Source organism: Prionailurus viverrinus, chromosome X, assembly GCF_022837055.1.
Source record: "Prionailurus viverrinus isolate Anna chromosome X, UM_Priviv_1.0, whole genome shotgun sequence".
In the NCBI taxonomy this organism is placed as follows: domain Eukaryota; kingdom Metazoa; phylum Chordata; class Mammalia; order Carnivora; family Felidae; genus Prionailurus; species Prionailurus viverrinus.
In genome coordinates, this window is record NC_062579.1 from 100,690,990 (window position 1) to 100,712,129 (window position 21,140).

At 35.4% G+C, this 21,140-nt stretch overlaps 1 protein-coding gene across 7 annotated transcripts in view; it reads right to left on the minus strand.

Annotated features, from left to right (window-relative positions):
• Positions 1-21,140, minus strand: part of ZNF280C (zinc finger protein 280C) — an 82,363-nt gene that overhangs the window by 39,575 nt on the left and 21,648 nt on the right. For all 7 annotated transcript variants that reach the window (XR_007148989.1, XR_007148988.1, XR_007148992.1 and 4 more), the window contains exons 7-13: positions 19,922-20,036; positions 16,849-17,019; positions 16,594-16,703; positions 10,152-10,372; positions 6,071-6,228; positions 5,313-5,413; positions 4,402-4,548 (exon numbers count right to left, since the gene is read on the minus strand). Coding sequence is in view for 1 of the 7 variants with exons in the window: in XM_047844303.1 (XP_047700259.1) it covers positions 4,402-4,548; positions 5,313-5,413; positions 6,071-6,228; positions 10,152-10,372; positions 16,594-16,703; positions 16,849-17,019; positions 19,922-20,036 (1,023 nt within the window). In the remaining 6 variants the exon portion in view is untranslated. The remainder of the gene's footprint in view (positions 1-4,401; positions 4,549-5,312; positions 5,414-6,070; positions 6,229-10,151; positions 10,373-16,593; positions 16,704-16,848; positions 17,020-19,921; positions 20,037-21,140) is intronic.

Consider the following 21,140-nt stretch of genomic DNA (forward strand, 5'->3'; position numbering starts at 1 on the left):
ACTCTGCATTCTGTTGCTACAGTCTCATTTCAACCTACTCTCCCTCCCACTTGTTTGCCATGCTCCAGCCACACGGGCCCCTTGCTGTTCCTTGGACATCTAGATAGGTGCTCACCTCACTGCCTACTTACTATTCCCTCTCCTTGAAATATCCTCTCTCAGATATCCACATAGCTAACTCTCTTATTTCCTTTGGAGAGGCCCTCTTTGACCATCCCATATAAAAACAGAAATGGCTTCCTTCACCTCCTAAGCCCTGGCACTCCCTAACCTCACGTTTTCTTCCCATGGTACTTATCACCAGCTGGCATACATTTACATTCAGACATAATACACATACACTTTCTCCACTACCATGCAAATTCCAGAGAGCACAAACTGTTTTGTTCACTTCTGTTAAACAGTCCCTGGCATATATTAAGCACTCAATAAGTATTTGTTAAATAAATAACGAGGAAGACAGCAAGAGACTGAAGGAGCATGCATATGAGAAGCAGGCACAATTTAACTAGTTCAAAATGTCTGCCATGCCATTCAATGAGCATTTGCCCAGAGCCCTGGGATGGGAGACATTAATCTACTATTCCCTTAGTTGGACTCGAGTCTTGCATATCTCTCTTATGCATATATGCTTGAGATGTGGTAAGGAGAATAATACAGAGGGACGCCTGGGTGGCTCAGTCGGTTAACCGTCTGACTCTTGATCTCAGCTCAGGTCTTGATCTCAGGGTCGTGAGTTCAAGCCCCGCATTGGGCTCCGCGCTGGGCATGAAGCCTACTTTAAAAAAAAAAAAAAAAAAAAAAGGATAATACAGTACAGTTTTAAATAATATGATGTTCAACCAAAAAATTGGTGATCTATTCCAAGGATAGAGAATTACCCGTCTGCATTGAACTTTCTGACAAACATACTATATTGTTTGGGTGATTTGAGGAATTTTCAAGGCTAATTCTGACTACCTGTAATATCTGCTTTTAGACCTAATGTTGGTAAAGGATATGACTCTATGGTAAAACCTTGGGCTCTAAGTCAATTTTTGGCTCTGCCATTTATTAGGGAATGTGGCACTGGGCAAAGTAACTTACTGTCTATAAAGCTTTATTTCCTCATTTATGAAATGAAAATGATCATACCTGCTTTGTAGGATGTTTGTGAGGATTAAACAAAATAATGCAAGAAAAAACACTGTGACTGTCATACGACAAGTGATTAGTATATATTAGCTACTTGTTATTTCTATAAAGATTTAATAAGAATATCTAACATATAAAATCCTTCATCCTTTCTTAAAAGTTGTACAAACCATATCGATAGCCCTTAAAATCACTTAAGACATACTAATATATTCTCTAGGAAAAGGTTACAACCAAAGTCTTCAAAAAGAATAAAATGAGCCACAGATTCAATAATTCCTATTATCTAAAATCACACTAATGTTAGCTCAATTACAAGTTTATAATCCTGCTCAGCTATGGTTTTTGAGTCTTTTGTGGACAACTGCATAAACTGAAAGTACTTTGAAAAACTCTTGATGATCCTATTATTAGACTCTTTCCTCTGTTGACTGCTCACTGGCTACCTCTTAGGTACTCCAAACTCACAAATATTGGGCACCAAGTCCTTAAGACTACTCCCAGGCTTGATGATGCAGAAGAACTTACAGGATTTAGAAATTGTTATACTCATAGACACAATTATTACAGTGAAAGGATACAGAACAGGATTAATAAAGGAATAAAAATGCATTGGGTGGAGTTTGGAGGATATTGGCACCAGTTTCCAAGTGCACTCTCCCAACAAGCTGCATAGGACACGTTTAATCAATCCCCCGGCAACTAACTGCAGCAATACGTATGAAGTGCTTTTTACGAGGAAAGCTCTCTTGAGTCTAAGAAGCTAGGTTTGTTCTTTTCACAGGGTTCAGTCACCAGAAGCCAGGTTTATTTTTTTTTAAAGGGTTCAGTCACCAAATATTCAGGCTCCCAGAAGAAAAGCAGGTGTTTACCATAATCATATCTTTGTACAAATGATCTAGAAAAGCTGGCACAATGTGGCTCAAGGTCCTAGGCATGTAAAACACTCATCAATTAATAACAAAGGCTCAATTTCCAGGAGTTAGCCAAGGGCTAATTATGCCAATATGCAAACAGACCCTTCTGAAAATGTACATGATTTGAACAACGCAGACCTGCTGGGTCAACTCTTTCCTATCTTTCCTATATACATGGCAAGATAAGGCATACAATTTAGGGTATGAAGAGTGACTGTAGACCAGGTAAACCACTTAAGAGACACGGTCCACATGGCAGGCCCATCCATCTCTTTACCTTTCTAAGGACATTGTTACTCCCTCTGCATCTGTACCTCACTCTGGAGATTAGTAAAGCATGGTAGGAAGAATTATGTTAAAAGCTTCATAATGAAATAGTTAGAGCTACTGTTTTACATCTCATTCTTCCTTTCAAAATCAAAGTTCAAAACATGAAATAAAGCACCAAGACCAGTGTTTTCCAAACTATTCCTCAAGAAATGTTAGTAGGCATTGCGCAAACAAAGGATTAAATAAACTTTGGGAACAATATAGACAATATCCCTTCCTTGGAGATTTATAAGGTTTTCTAGCATATTAAAAGCTCTATTTTTAAACATAAACAAAAAATTGTTAATTTTGTAAATCCAGCCAATTACGGAACTTCTTTTTCCAGGAGCAATTTTAGAGTGGAACATCTATTAACATCTGATGGAACACTCCTGGGAAACTCTAGAATAGAAAGATTTTGCCAGGGGGGCACCTGGGTGGCTTAGTCGGTTAAGCGTCTGACTTCAGCTCAGGTCATGATCTCAGTTTGTGAGTTCGAGCCCCACATCGGGCTCAGAGCCTGGAGCCTGCTTTGGATTCTGTGTCTCCCTCTCTCTCTGCCCCTCTCCTACTTGTGCTCTGTCTCTGTCTCTGTCAAAAATAAGTTTAAAAAATGTAAATTTTTTTTTAAAAAAGAAAGATTTTGCCAGAGGTTCTTAAGGGTGAGATGGCATACCCAGCATGTTGGAACCATCCCAGTCATGACACAGGTGATCCTGAAGGTATTTGGGTATTCTACTTTTTATAATTTTTTTCAATTAACAAGTACAAGTTGATTTCATGGTCATTTAATGAGTGGAACTGAAAACAATACTGAGTAAACAATGCTGAGAAAACCAGTGCTGAGCAAATTGGCCATGACAACGCAATCAATAATAAGACAATGTAATGAGCTTATGAGTGAGGAGACAAAACTCGATTGCATAATTGCATTTGGTAAACTCGTTGACTTCTAATTTTGGCAAAGGTACCACTGCTCTTTCAAACACTCAAGAATAGACTTACTGTTTAAAGGCGACTGGGTGGCTCAGTCGAGTTAAGTGTCTGACTCTTAATTTCGGCTCAGGTCATGATCTCGTAGTTCATGAGTTCAGGACCCGCACTGGGCTCTGTGCTGACAGCTGACAAAGCGTGCTTGGGATTCTCATTCCCTCTCTCTGCCCCTCCCCCCACTCTCAAAAATAAATCAATAAACATTAAAAAAAAAAGAATAGGTTTACTGTCTCATCAAAATTTTCAGCCTAAATAAAGGATGGTCTAATTGTGTCAGGAAAAGACCCAGCAAGAATAAACTGAGAATTCAAGGGAAAGGTGCCAGCACTAACACTGGTATCCCAGAAATGACATAGCTAAACTGGCAAAAGTCATCTAGGAAACAAGTTCTAACCTAAATATAGTCCTCTGGAAGAGTTCACATATCTAGAAACAAGTGTCATTGCTATTTCCTTTGTCACTGGCTGCTACAAAAGACCATTCTAGGTTGCTAAGACAACCACATGTCTTTTCATAATAAAAACTGAGCTAGAAAGTAGAAATGAAGTTTGGAGAAGGAGAAAAAAAGATGGAGTCCTCAAGCTTATCTTTCTCAGTTCAAAAATACCCTTTTCCCTACTCTTGATTCACTACCTTTAAAATCATTCCTGTTTTCACCACTTGTAGACCCCTGAAATATTCAACTTCAATATTTCCCTCATCTTCCCTCTTCCCCTCTGCTCTAGGCCTCCCATTTCTACCTCAGAACTCTCTCGATTCAAGAGCCGCACCACCAATAGGAAGTGGACAAAGATAAGGAGTGGAAATTTCACAAGTAATTCAGCATAAATTGTAAATTAATCATGTCATTTGTAACCACTTAACTTTCCTTTTAGAACAAATCTAACCAATGCTCTAAGGTGTGTGTGTGTGTGTGTGTGTGTGTGTGTGTGTGTATACATATATACGTATATACACATATGCATATGTATATGTGCACATACATACATATATGTACACACACGCCTTTTTACTAAGACAAAATGAACAAATAACTGCTAAATCTCACCTGATGCTTCATGTAATGATTCATGTAGGGAGTTGCCATTTTACTAACTTTGAGGCAAAATGGACACAGCAAGTTCTTAGTGTTTTCATGGGATGCTCTAAAATGATTCTCTACATCAGAAAATGTTGAAGATCTAAACTGGCAAACCTAGAAATATAAAGAAGGTTTAATTTAACTTGAAAGTTTATAACGGACATGCAATTACATCAAAGTAGTAATGATGAGTCATTTATTTAGAGGAATATTATGTAACGCTAATTCAGCTCTGCTGCGTATACAACCAAGAATTCTATTACTGAAAATAATAAGTATAATATTTGAAACAAAAATTATCTTTCAAAGTTTAGGGATATATTCCTAAATATAACCAGATTTTCTTCTTTTTTTTCAGACCTACTGCCCCCCTATCTTGTTTGAATTTCCAAATTTTGACACCTCTTGTCCTAGAAAGTTTTTCCTGCTATATAAAATAGAGTATTCTCTTCTTTGGATTTTAAATGGCACCCAGGCTATGACAGAGGCAATTTATCTTGCTATCTGATTGGGAACCATTTCAAATTCTGGAAAAATACTGGTCTCAAAGCATTTAGTTGAGTTCCCCATAACTAATAGCATTTCTTATTTCTCTGTCATATATATATTCTTCTCTACATGGTAAGAAAATCCATACATGTGTCTTTCTGCAGCAGGGCATTTTGTTTGTCTAGTCCAGGGATCAATAAACTATGGCCTACAAAGTCCAAGCCACCATTGCCCATGTATATGAGTTACATCGATGGAGTTTCCATTATTGAAGAGTGTCTTCAATTTTAGTAACTCATTTTATTCAAACAGTTAAAAAGAGCAACAGAATATGATTTTGTGGCATGTGAAAGTAAAACAAAAACCTAAGTACATGATAAAATGTGTACCTGGCAAATATATGGCATTTCACCGGGTTTATGAGTGTCCTTCATATGTTGCAAAAGAGCATGTTCGGTTTCAAATGATAATTCACAGATTTTGCAAATAGCTGAAAGTGGAAAAAACAATTACACCATTTTAAGGATGTATAGAAATAAAAGATGCATTTTGTATACCCATAACAATGGCAATAATAACAGTAATAGTAATAGTGATGGTGGTTCCAACGGTTCTAGAGTTGTTAACTCTGTAACACTGTTCTATGGACTTTACTTATATGCCATCACTGAGAGAGGTACTGCTATTTTTATCCCCATTTTCCAGATGAGGAACCTGAGGCACAGAAAGATTAAATAACTTGCCGGAGGTCTTAATAGCTATACTAAGATGCAGAACTGGAATTTAAATCCTAGCTAACTCCAGACTCCATGATTTTTAACTATCATCGCAGTTACTTTTCTTATTAGGATGTAAATCAAGGCCATTGATTCCATAATTGCAAACTGGGGCATCCGAGTTTTCTAACATTAGCCCCCTATGTACGATGCACGAATTATGCAAAGGAAGTTTCTATTTACAAGACTTCAGTTTTAGAGAGCAATTCTAGCGAAGAGTTTATACATATTAAAACTTGATTTTCAACTGTGCCCACAATCCAAAGTCTATTTCTTTTTCTTACGTTTCTCATCAGAAATCGTAAGGAGTCCTCAGAGCTTAGATAACCGAAGTCATGGATGTTCACGACTTCGGCAAAATGGTGACTTACTAGAAAACTCATGCGGAGTGTGTGTGCTCTCGATGTGACACTGCAACTGGAACGGTGTGGGATACTGACGGTAGCAGTGCTGGCAGGTAGTATGGTTTTCCCAGCTCTCGCTGTTCTGCTTCTCAAGTTCCAGATGGTGTTTCATGTGGTTCATAAACCTATAAATGATTGTCAATAGATGCAAATATTCAGATTTATAACCAAGGAAAAAACTCACAGATAGGTATTTGAACTTAAATGTTAAAAATATAGTTATGTTACTCAGAATAGTATCTCCAAAGCCTTAAAGTCTTCTAGAAAAGTGTGCACTTTAAATAATCACTTTCATTAGGTGGCCCAGTAAACATTTCTCTCTGCATCTTTGTTTGAGAATCATCCATTAATGTAGTTCATATGAAATACCACTAATTTGCTACAAGCCTTCATCGTTCATTCAGATTTTAAAAAGTTTGTAAAGAAAAACAACAGGCTTCTTTTCCACACATGAAATACTATTTCCATTTTAAATACATTAAATACATAAAGAGAGAAAACCCTATCACCAAAAGCAGCTACGGAGCCAGAGAGAAGTCTTTTAAAGGTCTTAAAGACATACAATAGGTTTCAGCTGCTTAAAAGACAAATTAGCATTTTTATTTGTGTTTTGGTTTGTAAATGCATGTAGTAGCAATTTTAATATCTATAATTACAAGAGCTTTTCTTAATTACAAGAACATCTTGTTTTATTTCATGATAGTGGTTTACTATTAGCACAAACACTTCATTTGACCCGCAGGCCATGCCCCCTATAGCGCAGTTCATTTTTTACATTCTGCTATGTCAGGTTCCCTAATAGGTTTCTTATGAGAAGGAAACTATGACCTTCGATGGCAGAGAGTACAATATAAAAAGGCAGATCTATTTCAGAAGGCTCACTGAAACTTTTTACTGAATTTCAAAGTAAAGCTATTCAATCACATTAACAATTTTAATACAAAGTCAAATATTAACAGTTACACATTATGAGTCCCCAAAGGATACAATCTTGAAGTGATGATGTCATCAGCCTAGATAGCAACCATAATATGGAGGTTTTAACATTTATCTTCTGACACGTCCTGCTTACAGTACACCTTGACATATTTTTTCCTCCTTTTTTTAAGTAGGCTCTATGCCCAATGTGAGGCTTGAACTCACGACCCTGAGATCAAGAATCACATACTCTGCCAACTGAGCCAGCCAGCAGCCCCTCTTCCCCCTTCTTTAATTTTAACATCATCTTTATTAAAATCTATTTTTAAAAATCCAAGTTTTGCCTAAATATTTACATATAAAGGTCATGAGGCATTAAACTTTCAGCTCATAACTTTTAAGTAATACAATCTACCTGTATAAAGTGATCTGTTAACTAGCTATCTCCCAATTATTATACTGCCCCCATCTGCAGTGCACATTTCTCAAGCCAGGAGATGGAGATGTGGAAAAAAATAACCATCTCACAAAGCCATTCTCAGAATAAAATAGCCCTAACTGGTTTTGGTAACACTTAATGTAGAAAAAAAATCCTACAATATCTTGACAGGGCAGAGAGTAGAAATCTTGACCTATTCACTTCTATCACCCTCTAAAACCATCAATTTGCCATCCTAGATTTACCGTTAAGGTAAACTGTTATTTAACATCTACAACATCTTTGGTTAACTTTTCAGGTTTTATTTACTAAACAATATGACAAAAATCCTACAAGATTTCTAAGTGTTATAAAATATGGTTAGCTTAAAATTTCTAGATATTCTGATAATCTAGAAATCTATAACCAGTCTTTTGAAATGAAACAAAAAAGGAAATTTCATGTTTAATATTAAACAGGCCAATCTTAAAAGGAAAAACCAAAAGGCTATTGCTGAAGGAACTTCCAGTATCACATGCCTAACATTTAACTATAATAAGTTAAATACTTAAACAGTGAGCCGCTTTCCTATGCATTTGACCAAACTTACTATTATTTTCTGATGTATTTTATTGTAAAAATGGTAAAGATATGGAAGAAAGTCACAGAATTCTAATCATAACACTGTTTCAGTGTTACATCTCAAAGCACAATTCTCTTCTGTTAAGCTACTGGCCATTAGCTATTGATGGCTGTTAGGGCTTAATAAAAGGAGGTAAAGAAATGTAAAAACTCATATGAATCATATATGTGAAAGGTCTTTGAATAGAAAGCACTGCCACAAATGTAGCATTCATAATTGTTTTAGGTTTACAGTACATTTCAGGGGTTTTCCAGGTACTTCATTTTGGACCCAAGAATTCATCAGAAAATAAATACTAGGCTTAGAAATGACCTGCAGGATACTTAAGAATGCTAATTACAAAGCATAGCTATCAAGGGTAAATATTTTTAAAAGTTTACAAATACGTGTGTGTGACAATATACACATATATATATATCAGTATCACATCTAAAGGAAGTGCACTGATACCTGCAATTTACTCTGAAAAGTAAAAAAACAAAAAAACAAAAAAAACCAAAACATCAAATGGAGCCTATGGATGAATAGGTACGTGGCAACACAAGTGAGGTAAAATGCTAATGGTAGAATCGAGGAGGTAAATATACAGATGTCCACTGTAAAATACTTTAAACTTTGCTGAGTATTTGAAAAGTTTTATAATAAAATGTTGAAAAAAACAATGTCAGACTATATACCCAATGAAAAATACCAGTCAGTGTGTCTTGCCTGTTACTTTGTTCATTACTATCTTACTTAGGATGACAGTAATATGCCATATTACTCAAAGACTGCAAAGTAGAAGTTCCTAAAATTTAAACCATCCACGTATAAATCTTCAAAATCAAGAATTATATCTCTACTTTTAAAATATGTTAAATTATAAAATAAAAGCAGACAAGTTTCATAAACTGGAACTTCTCTAAAGAAGATCATCAGGAGCACCTGGGTGGCTCAGTTGGTTAAGCGGCCGACTTCGGCTTAGGTCATGATCTCGCGGTCTGTGAGTTCGAACCCCGCGTTGGGCTCTGTGCTGACAGCTCAGAGCCTGGAACCTGTTTCAGATTCTGTGTCTCCCTCTCTCTGACCCTCCCCTGTTCATGCTCTGTCTCTCTCTGTCTCAAAAATAAATAAATGTTAAAAAAATTTTTTTTTAAATAAAAAAAAAAGATCATCAAAAAATATCACTTTCTAGGGGGGGTTGAGTGTCTGACTTCAGCTCAGGTCATGGTCTCACAGATCGTGAGTTTGGGCTCACATCGGGCTCTCTGCTGTCAGTGTGGAGCCCATTTTGGAACCTCTGTCCCCCCCCTCTCTCTGCACCTTCCCCTCTTGTGCACTCTCTCTCTCAAAAATAAAAAAAAAAAATTAAAAAGTATTTTTATTTTTTTTTTTATTTTTTTTTTATTTTTTTTTTTCAACGTTTATTTATTTTTGGGACAGAGAGAGACAGAGCATGAACGGGGGAAGGGCAGAGAGAGAGGGAGACACAGAATCGGAAACAGGCTCCAGGCTCTGAGCCATCAGCCCAGAGCCCGACGCGGGGCTCGAACTCACGGACCGCAAGATCGTGACCTGGCTGAAGTCGGACGCTTAACCGACTGCGCCACCCAGGCGCCCCTAAAAAGTATTTTTAAAATATCACTTTCTCTGCAAGGTAAATGTGGTAAAAATGATACATATGAATTGAAAACTAGAGCATTAAATAAGACTAATATGGAGGAGGTCAAACTGGATGAAGTAGTTCTTGTGATAGGAAAAGTAGATTCAAAAGTAGCTAAATGATAAAAATATCTCCTTGAAAATTCCTAGTTCAATGATAAAAACAGACAAATGTGATTTTTCTCTAAGTTAAAACAAATTTTTTCCTTTCTTAAGCTTTATTAAAAAAATACAACAAAGTGGATCTAAGTGTCAAACACCTAAAATACAATAAGAAACAAAAGATTTTCGACACAATAATCTGCCTTTATTCTTAGTAGAAAGTGTTAAAATTGCTTACCTAGGATAGCACAGGAAAATAAAGATATGATATTTACATCAGTAGCATACCAATTTTCAAACAGAAACAGTAACAAATATTTACATACCTAATATTATTTTTAAGAACTTTCAAGCAACTGAAGCATTTAAAAGTTGTGTAAGTCTTCTGTTCATCATCAACAGCTCCCTCGTGTCTTCCATAGTAAAAGTCACTAACTAACATAATTAATTTTCCTTTTTCTGCACCAGTCTTATTTTTATTTTCAGTATTTATAAGTTCTGCTTTAATCATTTCCAAGAATTTATTTACCATGTCTGGACAACAACGCTGAAAGAGAAAAAAATATATGTATGTTTTATTTACATCTCTCTAAAAAGTTAGGTGCCATAAAATGATTCTGTGTTTATAACTAGGGCCAGCTTAGGTAAAAATATGCTTGGCAATATATCTGGAGAGAGAGTCACCAAAATGTTTGCTTCTTTCTTTATGTAATCTAAAAAATTCAAACAATAAACACTCATATCTTAATAATTTCAAAAACAAATTAAAAACCTTAAGACCAGGGATAGCTTTATATCTAATACCATTTCCCTTGTAAGTAAAATTTTCAGATATAAATATTTAATAATAATTTGATCCTTGGCCTAAAGTCATTCATTTCATATTTGTCATGATATAGCTTAGAAGTGCCTGGGTGGCTCAGTGGGTTAAGTGTCTGACCCTTGATTTCGAGTCAGGTCATGATCTCACAGTTTGTGGGTTTGAGCTCCACAACGGGCTCCGCACTGCCTGCTTGGGATTCTCTCTCTGCCCCTCCCCTACTAGTGTGCATGCTCTTTCTCTCTCTGTCTCTCTCTCTCTCAAAAATAAGTAAATAAAGTTAAAAAATTTTTTTAATGTTTATTTTATTTTTGAGAGAAAGAGAGTGTGAGCGGGGGAGGGGCAGAGAGAGAGGGAGACACAGAATCTGAAGCAAGCTCCAGGCTCTGAGCTGTCAGCACAGAGCCTGATGTGGGGCTGGAACTTACAAACTGTAAGATCATGACCTGAGCAGAAGTTGGACACTCAACCAACTGAGCCACCCAGGCATCCCTCAAAATAAATAAATAAACTTAAAAAAAAAACAACCCAAGACCTCATATAAACTGACCCTAATGTGGAATACTTACATACATAAACTTTTAATTTTCAATTAGATAAAACTAATTCATTTATTATACACAATTTGCAGTTGCGGAGTTTCTCTAGAAGAATTCTTTAAGAATAACTAGAGATCAAAAATATAAACTTTTCTAAAAACTCAAACTACATACTCACAATGCAACCACAAAATGAAAAGCTTAGAAAAATAAAACACAACAAAAAAATTGTGACAGAATCAAGACCAATTAAACCTACCAGATCAATTTAAATCTATCCTGTCAATTAATAAAAATGGGTGGGTTTAATTCAACTACTGAAAAAAGAAATTTCACACAGGATCACAAAAGAAAAAACAACTCTGTGGAAGCAAGAAACGTACCAAAAACAAAGTGATTTGGAAGGGGTGAAAATAAAAAGATAAAGAATATAAATGTCAAACAAAATAGAATCCAGGCCAAAATGGGAACACTTTATAAAAATGATATAGGATACATTCACAATGAAGTTAAAAGAGATAGATCCATCTATATCCTAAATAGCAGCAGCCATAAAACAGAATTGGAAGACATCAAAGAAAATAGTGTTAATTTGAAACTTAAAAAAATGACAGAGCAGGTAGATAAATATAAATGAAGATACAGGAATCTAAATAACATATTTGTATGTTAGAACTGACTGGTAACTATCAAATTCCATACTCTTAAAAACAAATAACAACCCTTATTTTCAAGTTTCTATGTAACATCCAAGAAAAGAGCCCATACAATTTTCAAAACGGAGAGAAAAGTGTGGGAACCTGGACTTTGCCATCAAAGAGACTGAGGTTTGAATCCCAGCTATACCAATTAATTGGCTATAAAACAAGGAGAAAAAGATCTAGCCTGAAGAATTTTCTATGGATTAAATGAAATAATACTTTAAAGCTTAGTAATGTGCCTTAGATAAATAGGATGTTTCATTTACACTCTAAAATACTTCCTTTGGAAGAAAATATTATCTTTGTGGTATTCCAATCTACATATGTATAATAACAGCAAAAGATTATCCACAAATAATCTAAAATTCACATTTTTTCAAAATGGAAATCCTTATTATAATATTATAAAAATTTAACTGATATATAAAAATGTAAAGCTAAAATGTAAAACCCTCACATAGTTTTAATCACAAACAATACTACAATGAATAAAAGCTACATTTTAGAGAACGTGTGTGCCACTTTCTTCAAGTGAAGAAATATATGTAATATGCTATGATTTGTGTATAAAATATATGAAAAATAAGAACATTCACGTGTGCCTATACATTCAGAAAGAATGTCAAAGAGTATATAAAAAAATTAATAAAAAAATATTTTGGGGCTCCTGGGTGGCTCAGTTGGTTAAGCGTCCGACTTGGGCTCAGGTCATAATCTCAAGGTTCTGAGTTTGAGCTCCTCATGGGACTCCGAGCTCTCAGCTCAGATCTGCTTCGGCTTGTTGGTCTCCCTCCCTCCCTCCCTCCTTCCCTCCTTCTCTCTCTCTCTCTCTCTCTCTCTCTCTCTCTGCCCCTCCCACCCCTCAAAAGTAAACAAAACATTAAAAAAATTATTTCGTTTGCAACTCATACTGGGAACCAGGCAAATAGGAGACAGGATGGGATTCTTCACTGTATACGTTCTTTTTTATTTAAGTTTTTATTTTAATCCAAGTTAGTTAACATACAGTGTTATATTAGTTTCAGGGTAAAATACAGTGATTCAACACTTACATACAACACCTGGTACTCCTCAGAACAAGTGCATTCCTTAATCTCCATCACCTATTTGACCCATCCTCACCTCTGGTAGGTATCAGTTTGTTCTCTATAATTAAGAGTCTGTTTCTTGGTTTGCCTCTCTCTTTTTTTCCCTTTGCTCATTTGTTTTGTTTTTTAAATACCACATGTAAGTGAAACTATATGGAATTTGTCTTTCTCTGACTTATTTTGCTTAGCATTATACTCTCTAGCTCCATCCATGTCACTGCAAATGGCAAGATTTCATTTTTTATGACTGAATAATATTCCATTGTGTATATATACCACATCTTCTTTACCCACTCATCTATTAATAGACACTTGGGCTGCTTCCATATCTTGGCTACTGTAAATAATACTGTTATAAACATAGAGGTGCATGTGCCTCTCTGAATTAGTATTTTTGTATTCTTTGGGTAAATACCCAGTAGTGTGATTGCTGGATCATAGGGTACTTCTATTTTTAACTTTCTGAGGAACCTCCATACTATTTACCACAGAGGCTGCATCAGTTTTCATTCCTACCAACAGTGCAAGAGAGTTCCCTTTTCTCCACATCCTTGCCAACACCTGTTGCTGACTTTAGCCATTCTGGCAGGTGTGAGGTTATATCTCACTCTAGTTCTAATTTGCATTTCCTTGATGGTAAGGGATGATGACTATCTACCTTCTTACACTTTTTGAATCACGTGACTATATTACCCACCCACCCCCAATTAAATAAACCAAGGATAACTAAAAAAGTGTATCTCTATATTACATAGATAGGAAAATTGAAAATGCTGGTAAAAGCTAATTCTTATATAAAACCAAAACCCAAAGTTCAGTTAACGGGAATCACACTCAGGGAGGTGGAAATAATCATATTTCCAATATTCAAATATTCAATATTCAAATACAGTTTTGCCCAAGAATAAAGACTGCACTTGGAGTGGCACCTGGGTGGCTCAGTAGGTTGAGAATCTGACTTCGGCTCAGGTCATGATTCATGGTTCATGAGTTCAAGCCCTGCACTGGGATCTGCTGACAGCTCAGAGCCTAGAACCTGTTTCAGATTCTGTGTCTCCCTCTCTCTCTGCCCCTCCCCTACTCTCTGTCTCTCAAAAATAAATAAACGTTAAAAAACTAAAAAAAAGATTGTACTTGGAATTTTAGGACACTTCTTCCTACATTTTTTATAAAATGTTGAATTTCAGTGAAAAATTTGCCAATCTTTGAAACAGCAAGCAATAACTTTTCCTAAGTTGCTTCTTTGCCTTGCACTCTTCTCATCCCGTCTTTCCTAAATATAATCTACATGGCCTTTTTTCTTGCCTCCTTTCCCCCTGCCTGCCATTTATATTGGGCATACAAGACTACAGACTCTCTTTCCACAGACAACACAGAACACTGCAATATAGGCGGCTCAGTCGGTTAAGCATCTGACTCTTGATTTCAGCTCAGGTCATGGTCTCATGGTCATGAGACTAAGCCCTGGGACGGGCTTCACATTGGGCATAGAGCCTACTTGGGATTCTTTCTCCCCACCCCCACCCCATCTCTCTGCCCCTCCTCCACTCTCTCTTTCCCCTTCTCAAAATACATGAACATTTTTTTAAAAAGAAAATTACCTAAAACCTAATTTCAAGGGCTTCCTACACCAACATAAAGCTAGAATTAACCTGTAACAATTAGTAACATGCATTACTTATGAAATGTTCTACCATTAGTTTCTGCCCGATGAATAAACACTAAAATGCAAGACTAAGATTTTCATTGAGTAACGTGACACACGTATATCACCAAAGAAAATAACATTAAAGAATTTTCAAGTACCATGAAAGATCAAGCACCTAACAAAATGTCTGCTTTACAAGAGGTTTGAAGAATGGCATGACCTAGTCTATAAAATATTCTGATCAATACATTATTTTCATTAGAAGTTAAAATACAGTATGTACAGAGATTCAAGCACCATGTGTGAGTGCTGGCTAAGGGTGCCTCGGCCCAGGGCCCGGCGGGCCCTATCAGACAAAGGCTGCAGCCCCTGCGTGACTTGGTAGCTGTGGCGCATGGGACTAACTTATCTGGGAACCATTTGGGATTGAATAAAGCAATGGGATTGAATAAAGCAATTCGATTGGAGGCCATCCAGGAGCAGGAGAGGATTCCTCCACCCATGAACCATTTCATAGGTAGGGGCAAATGGTTTTGCAAATGAGATTTGCCATAGACATTTGTCCTGCAAGTGGTAAAATGCTAGAAACGAGGGGCACCTGGGTTGCTCAGTCAGTTGTGCATCCAACTTTGGCTTAGGTCATGATCTCACAGCTCGTGAATTCGAGCCCTGCATTGAGCTCGCTGCTGTCAGCTCAGAGCCCACTTCAGATCGTCTGTCCCCCTGTCTCTTTCCCGCTTGCACTCTCTCAAAAACAAATAAATCTTAAAAAACTTTTAAATTAAAAAAAAAATGCCAGAAATGAAGAGAAAGAAATGTTAAGATCTGAGAAATAAATGATTCACCTGGAAAGGTCCAATACCTGCAAACATTCTAAGGGCTGTCGCTAAAAGAAACACTGGACTTTTTACAGTCTTCTAGATATAATACTTTAAAAAGATTGGAGGAGGGTGCCTGGATGGCTCAGTCGGTTAAGCATCCGACTTCAGCTCAGGTCATGATCTCACGGTTCATGATTTCAAGTCCCACCCACATCCAGCTCTGCGTTAACACTGCAGAGCCTGCTTCAGATCCTCTGTCTCACTCTCTGCCCCTCCCCAGCTCTCTCTCTCTCTCAAAAATAAACATTAAAAAAATAATAAAGGGGTCAGAGGTAGGGAAGATCTCCTCCTCACTTGGGACTATTCTATTTCTTAAAGTACTACACACTGTGTTTAATGTATTCATATATTCTAAAGCCTCAGAGAGAGATCAATGACAATCACATCTCTTAGATCTCTTAGAAAAAGCAACATCTAAAGCTTTGGTCTAGCATCCTTAGTTTTTTTTTTTTTTTACTCTTTTTTTTTTTCAACGTTTATTTATTTTTGGGACAGAGAGAGACACAGCATGAACGGGGGAGGGGCAGAGAGAGAGGGAGACACAGAATCGGAAACAGGCTCCAGGCTCTGAGCCATCAGCCCAGAGCCCGATGCGGGGCTCGAACTCGCGGACCGCGAGATCGTGACCTGGCTGAAGTTGGCCGCTTAACCGACTGCGCCACCCAGGCGCCCCTAGCATCCTTAGTTTTAAAGCAATTCCCAAACACTGTCAATTTCACCTTACTTCATCATCCAGCTCCAGAAAATGGATATTTTTATTGATAATTTTATGGCTGATAAAGCTATTATCACATTTAATAAAATTAATGAAGGATTACTTGGTATCCTCTAATGCCCCCTGTAAAATACAATATGCATATACTATAGTACACATAAGCTAAATTTAAAATTTCATGATTGGGAAAGATTCTTAAATCTTGTATAAAGACAATCATCATGAATATCAATTTTTACTTAAGTTATATGAAAATATCAATGAGAAGATTCCTTATCTAAATACCCGGACAAATGAGCATTTACAATGGACTGATCCTTAATGTTTTCAGAGATTTGCCAGTATTTTTAAAATTCAAATTTTGAAAAAATTTTACCTTCATGTGATATTTCAAGGGATCCAAAAGATTAAACTTTACATTGCACCTCGGACAAGATCTTAGAAAAGGCGCTCCAGTTTTATAGTGAGGTGATGAGGTATTTGTACCTAAAATAGATTAAGGACTTTTGTGACTCAAATTCTTTTTTAAACGTGAAACAACCAGTAATAAAAGTTTAAAAATTCATTAGAATGTCTAAAATTTATGTATAAGTAATATAATTTCTATTTCACATGCTAGATTCATATTTACCTTTTGATATCATAACATGGGAAGATGCCACTGAAGGAGAGTTAGTTAAGGACAACGAAGCACAAGGACTTATGTCAGAACCACTTTCACTGGTCTTTGGCTTTTTTGGATTAACACTGTTTACTTTAGAAGTAGAAGAACGTTTTATTATAGGCAGAGTTTCATCTATACCTACAATGATTTAAGTAGTGGGGAAAATATGTGTAAATACTTTAATATAGACCATTGCTTACAAATGCTACTAAAATGGCTTTACATTTAAATTTAAGTAAAAATACTTTGAAGCTAAATTAAAGATAATATAAATGAATTATAGCATACAAATGACAATACAGAATGATCAAAACTTATATGATCAAGATAGAAATTGTACAAATAGTTATTATGAACTACATACATTTGAACAATTCATGAAATAAACTTTGTATGCAAGAAAATTCTAAAAATACTTCCACATAAAGAAATATATATAAATAGGTAACATAAAAGAAGGCAGACCAAAAAAATCCCCAGCAAAAAAAAAAAAAAAAAAAAAAGTTGAAGCACAGGGAACATTCTAAGCTCAGTTCCCATAAACAGATTTACCTTCAGATGCTTAAATACCTTTGGGCTTGTAAACAAAAACAACTTTTATTTTAAAAATTTAGAGAAAACCTTTAAGATACTCATAAAAAGTTCTTTTTCTACTTATTAACAACCTGATAGGGAATAAGCAAGTAATTTAAACCCATGAACAAAGTGCGAACAACTAATCCTGAATGATAATACCTCACACATTCATATGGAAAAACTTAAAAAAGTATGATGGCTTTCAAACTGTATTCCCCTGAGGCTAATGGTTTTGTCTTAGGGAATATAGTAGGCAAATCATTTAGAAAAACTCTCCTTTTACCTTTTTAAAGAAATTAGACTTTTACATAAAATTTTGTTTGAGAGGACATTTCATTACTAAAGACAGTTTTGAGTTTGAAAACCATCACCTTAAAGGCCAAAGAATCATGTAATTCAGGGTATTTTCAAGAGAAGTGGGGCTATTTAGGCTATAACCAGACCCAGCAGAAGTCCTCTAGAAAATAACACACAATTGTACTTTGTGATAAAGATTCTAAAACTGCACATCCTATTTTAATGCTCCCAACTGTACAGTAATAGGAGAAGCAGTAGAACAGACAAATAACAGGAAAATGAGAGTATTGTATTAGTGGGCTCCACTGTCAAATATGTGCTTCATTCTTTAAGATAACATAGAAATGATTTTTTCCATCTTCAAGCACATGCTTACTGACAGCTATACTGCAGGCACTTGGGATCAATTTCTGTGTAATCACTAACATTCTTCTCAGATACTTAGGTTACTTGAACAACCAATGATGGCTGTTATTTTGGCAACTGATTATCCAGCAGGCTGTACAATCAATATAGACTGTTTCATATATAATTTTTTAAAGCATGAGTAAATTCCCAAGTTAAATAAAATCACTCTGAGCTCAATAGTTTTAAATTCTAACCCCTTAAGCTGTTTATTTCTACTGTCTTTGGCTTGTGCCATTCACTATCTTCAACAGTGCCAATAAAAATCCTATTCTCATTCTTCCAAAATCAAGTTAAATCCAACCTTCTCCAAGGACTTTCTATGATTATTCTAGACAGGAGTCCATTAATCAGGCTTCTGAACACATAATACATATTATCATTAGCAATTATCATTCTAACAACTGTTTACTGTCAAGTCCTTTAAAGCTTTAATGCATTTATCATTTCTCACTTATCTCATTTGAGCCTCAAAAAAGCTCTGAGATAAGTAGAGCAAGAATTAAAGTTATATCTCCAAATGGCTGACTTCAGGTCTGGAGAATGAATGTATTATCTGACAAAAATAAAAGTATATATTTCAATGAAATGAGAAATCTGAAACATAAAGATATGACATGATAAAGGCCACAAAAACCTTTAGAATACAGGCTCAAACCTATACTTTGCTAATCAACTATAACCCCATTTACCATCAAGGCAAAGTTCCACTCCCTATAGTATAACAATTTACAAGAGGATTAGGTGTCACTGTTGTTACCCCCTAGAAGCTTCAAGATTTCAGACATTTTCTATGAATAAAGACCATGTGCTTTATAAAATCAGACTTCAGACAACTATTTTACCTTCTCATTTATTTTGGTTCTTGGTTATTTTACTAACTTAGATAAGTGACCCTAGATTGGCAAATAAACCAAGTATTATCAAAATGGGAAAAATATTTTTGCACACATATTACTATAGAAGTTTTTTTCTATTTTGGTTTGATAAATGTGCATGAATTTGTTAGGAAACAATTTAAATATTAAAAAAATCTTTACATACCTCCATTTAGTGAAATATAACAAATTTACTAATATACAAATAGCAATTGCGATGATTATAAGGGAATTTTTAACTAAATAAAATTCATGGCATACTAATTTATTTCAAGTTAATGAAGAACTTGTTATGGTACACAATCAAAGAACTGTAATACTTCAATTGAAAATTTTCATTATTCCTTCAATGGATATTTACTAGGTACTTACTATGTGCAAATAACCATTTTTTTAAAGACTGCCTTTTTATAATAATACTCTATAATCATATTTAACTATCACATCAACATGATTTATTTGGAAAGAAAGACACTAGCCTATTTAAAAAATCAACTATAACCATGTGCTTTTTCTCATACTAATGGCCTTCCAAATGATTAATACTTTTTTTTTTTAAATGATAGTATTAGGACATCAGGGTACTTTCTTGACTCACAGAAATTATATTAAGATTTTTCAGGCCATGGCTGGTTCCAAGTGAGAATGAGCTAAAAAAAATACATGTTAGCTAACTTAATAGAAAGAAATACAATATTCTACTATTAAATTCAAATTTATACACAAGAAATCACACAAGAAAGGCAGTCAGGGATTATTAGCTTCTATCTTATGGTATATGGAAAACTTAACATGAAGGTATGGGTTTCAAAATAGAAATTCAATCCACATGTAAATTCATGAAGTTTCTTTTTATTATATTCATAAAATGTGCTAAGCCAAACCTTCTATATAAATTGTTGATCCCTCCTGGGACAGTGGAATTGTATCCTGGGTCAAGTCAAACAGTAAATCTGAAGAATCATCCGATTCAACTTGTGATAAATTCTTTGTAAAATCCTGTAAAAAGTTATAATTATTTTGTTTCATAAACTTTTATGAAACACACACACACACACACACACACACATATAAAATTATCTTCTAGACTGCCCTAAAGAGCTGTTGTGGTAAGAGAAGAATGAAGCTTAACGTTTTCAGAGAAAATTCCCTTACATAGGATTCTCAATTGATTTGAAAATATATATCTGTCATTCTCCATCCTTGCTCACATTAGAATCACCTGGAGAGTTAAAAAAAAAAAATCTATCATGCCCAGGCCTCACCCCAGATCAAATGACAAAAAAAAAAAACAAAACTGTTTTCTAAAAGCTCCTTAGGATTGGGAAACTGAGGAACTTTGATTAAACAACCATACCCACAGAAACAAAAAATTCTGAATCTGAGTAAGCTCTAGTTTCTATTTTTTTTAATATGAAAGATACCACCCACTCCATTATTCTTTTTCCCTAGGTCAAAGGTAGGAATGATTTTCATCTATCTCCATGTAAATGATTATATTCCTTTTTGCTTTTTTTCCCCTAAATGCCAAACAGCTTATGATAGCATGAGAAACCACTGAATTAGTCTGATTCCAGCTAAAATAATTTTTACATTTTTGGCAGCCTACCATTATCAAGAACACCTATTAACTTTTTATTAAAAACAGCCTGTGATAAAAAAGATGTGGTATATATATACAATGGAGTGTTACTAGGCAATCAAAATGAATGAAATCTTGCCATTTGCAACTATGTGGATGGAACTAGACGGTATTATGCTAAGCGAAATTAGTCAGAGAAAAAGACAAATATCATGACTTCACTCATATGAGGACTTTAAGACACAGAACAGATGAACATAAGGGAAGGGAAGCAAAATAATATTAAAACAGGGAGGGGGACAAAACATAAGAGACTCTTAAATATGGAGAACAAACAGAGGGTTACTGGAGGGGTTGGTGGGAGGGGGTATGGGCTAAATGGGTAAGGGGCATTAAGAAATCTACTCCTGAAATCATTGTTGCACTATATGCTACCTAATTTGGATGTAAATTTAAAAAATTTTTTTTAATTAAAAAGAAAAACATCCTGTGGATGCTTAGAGGATCCAAGTTTGAGAGCC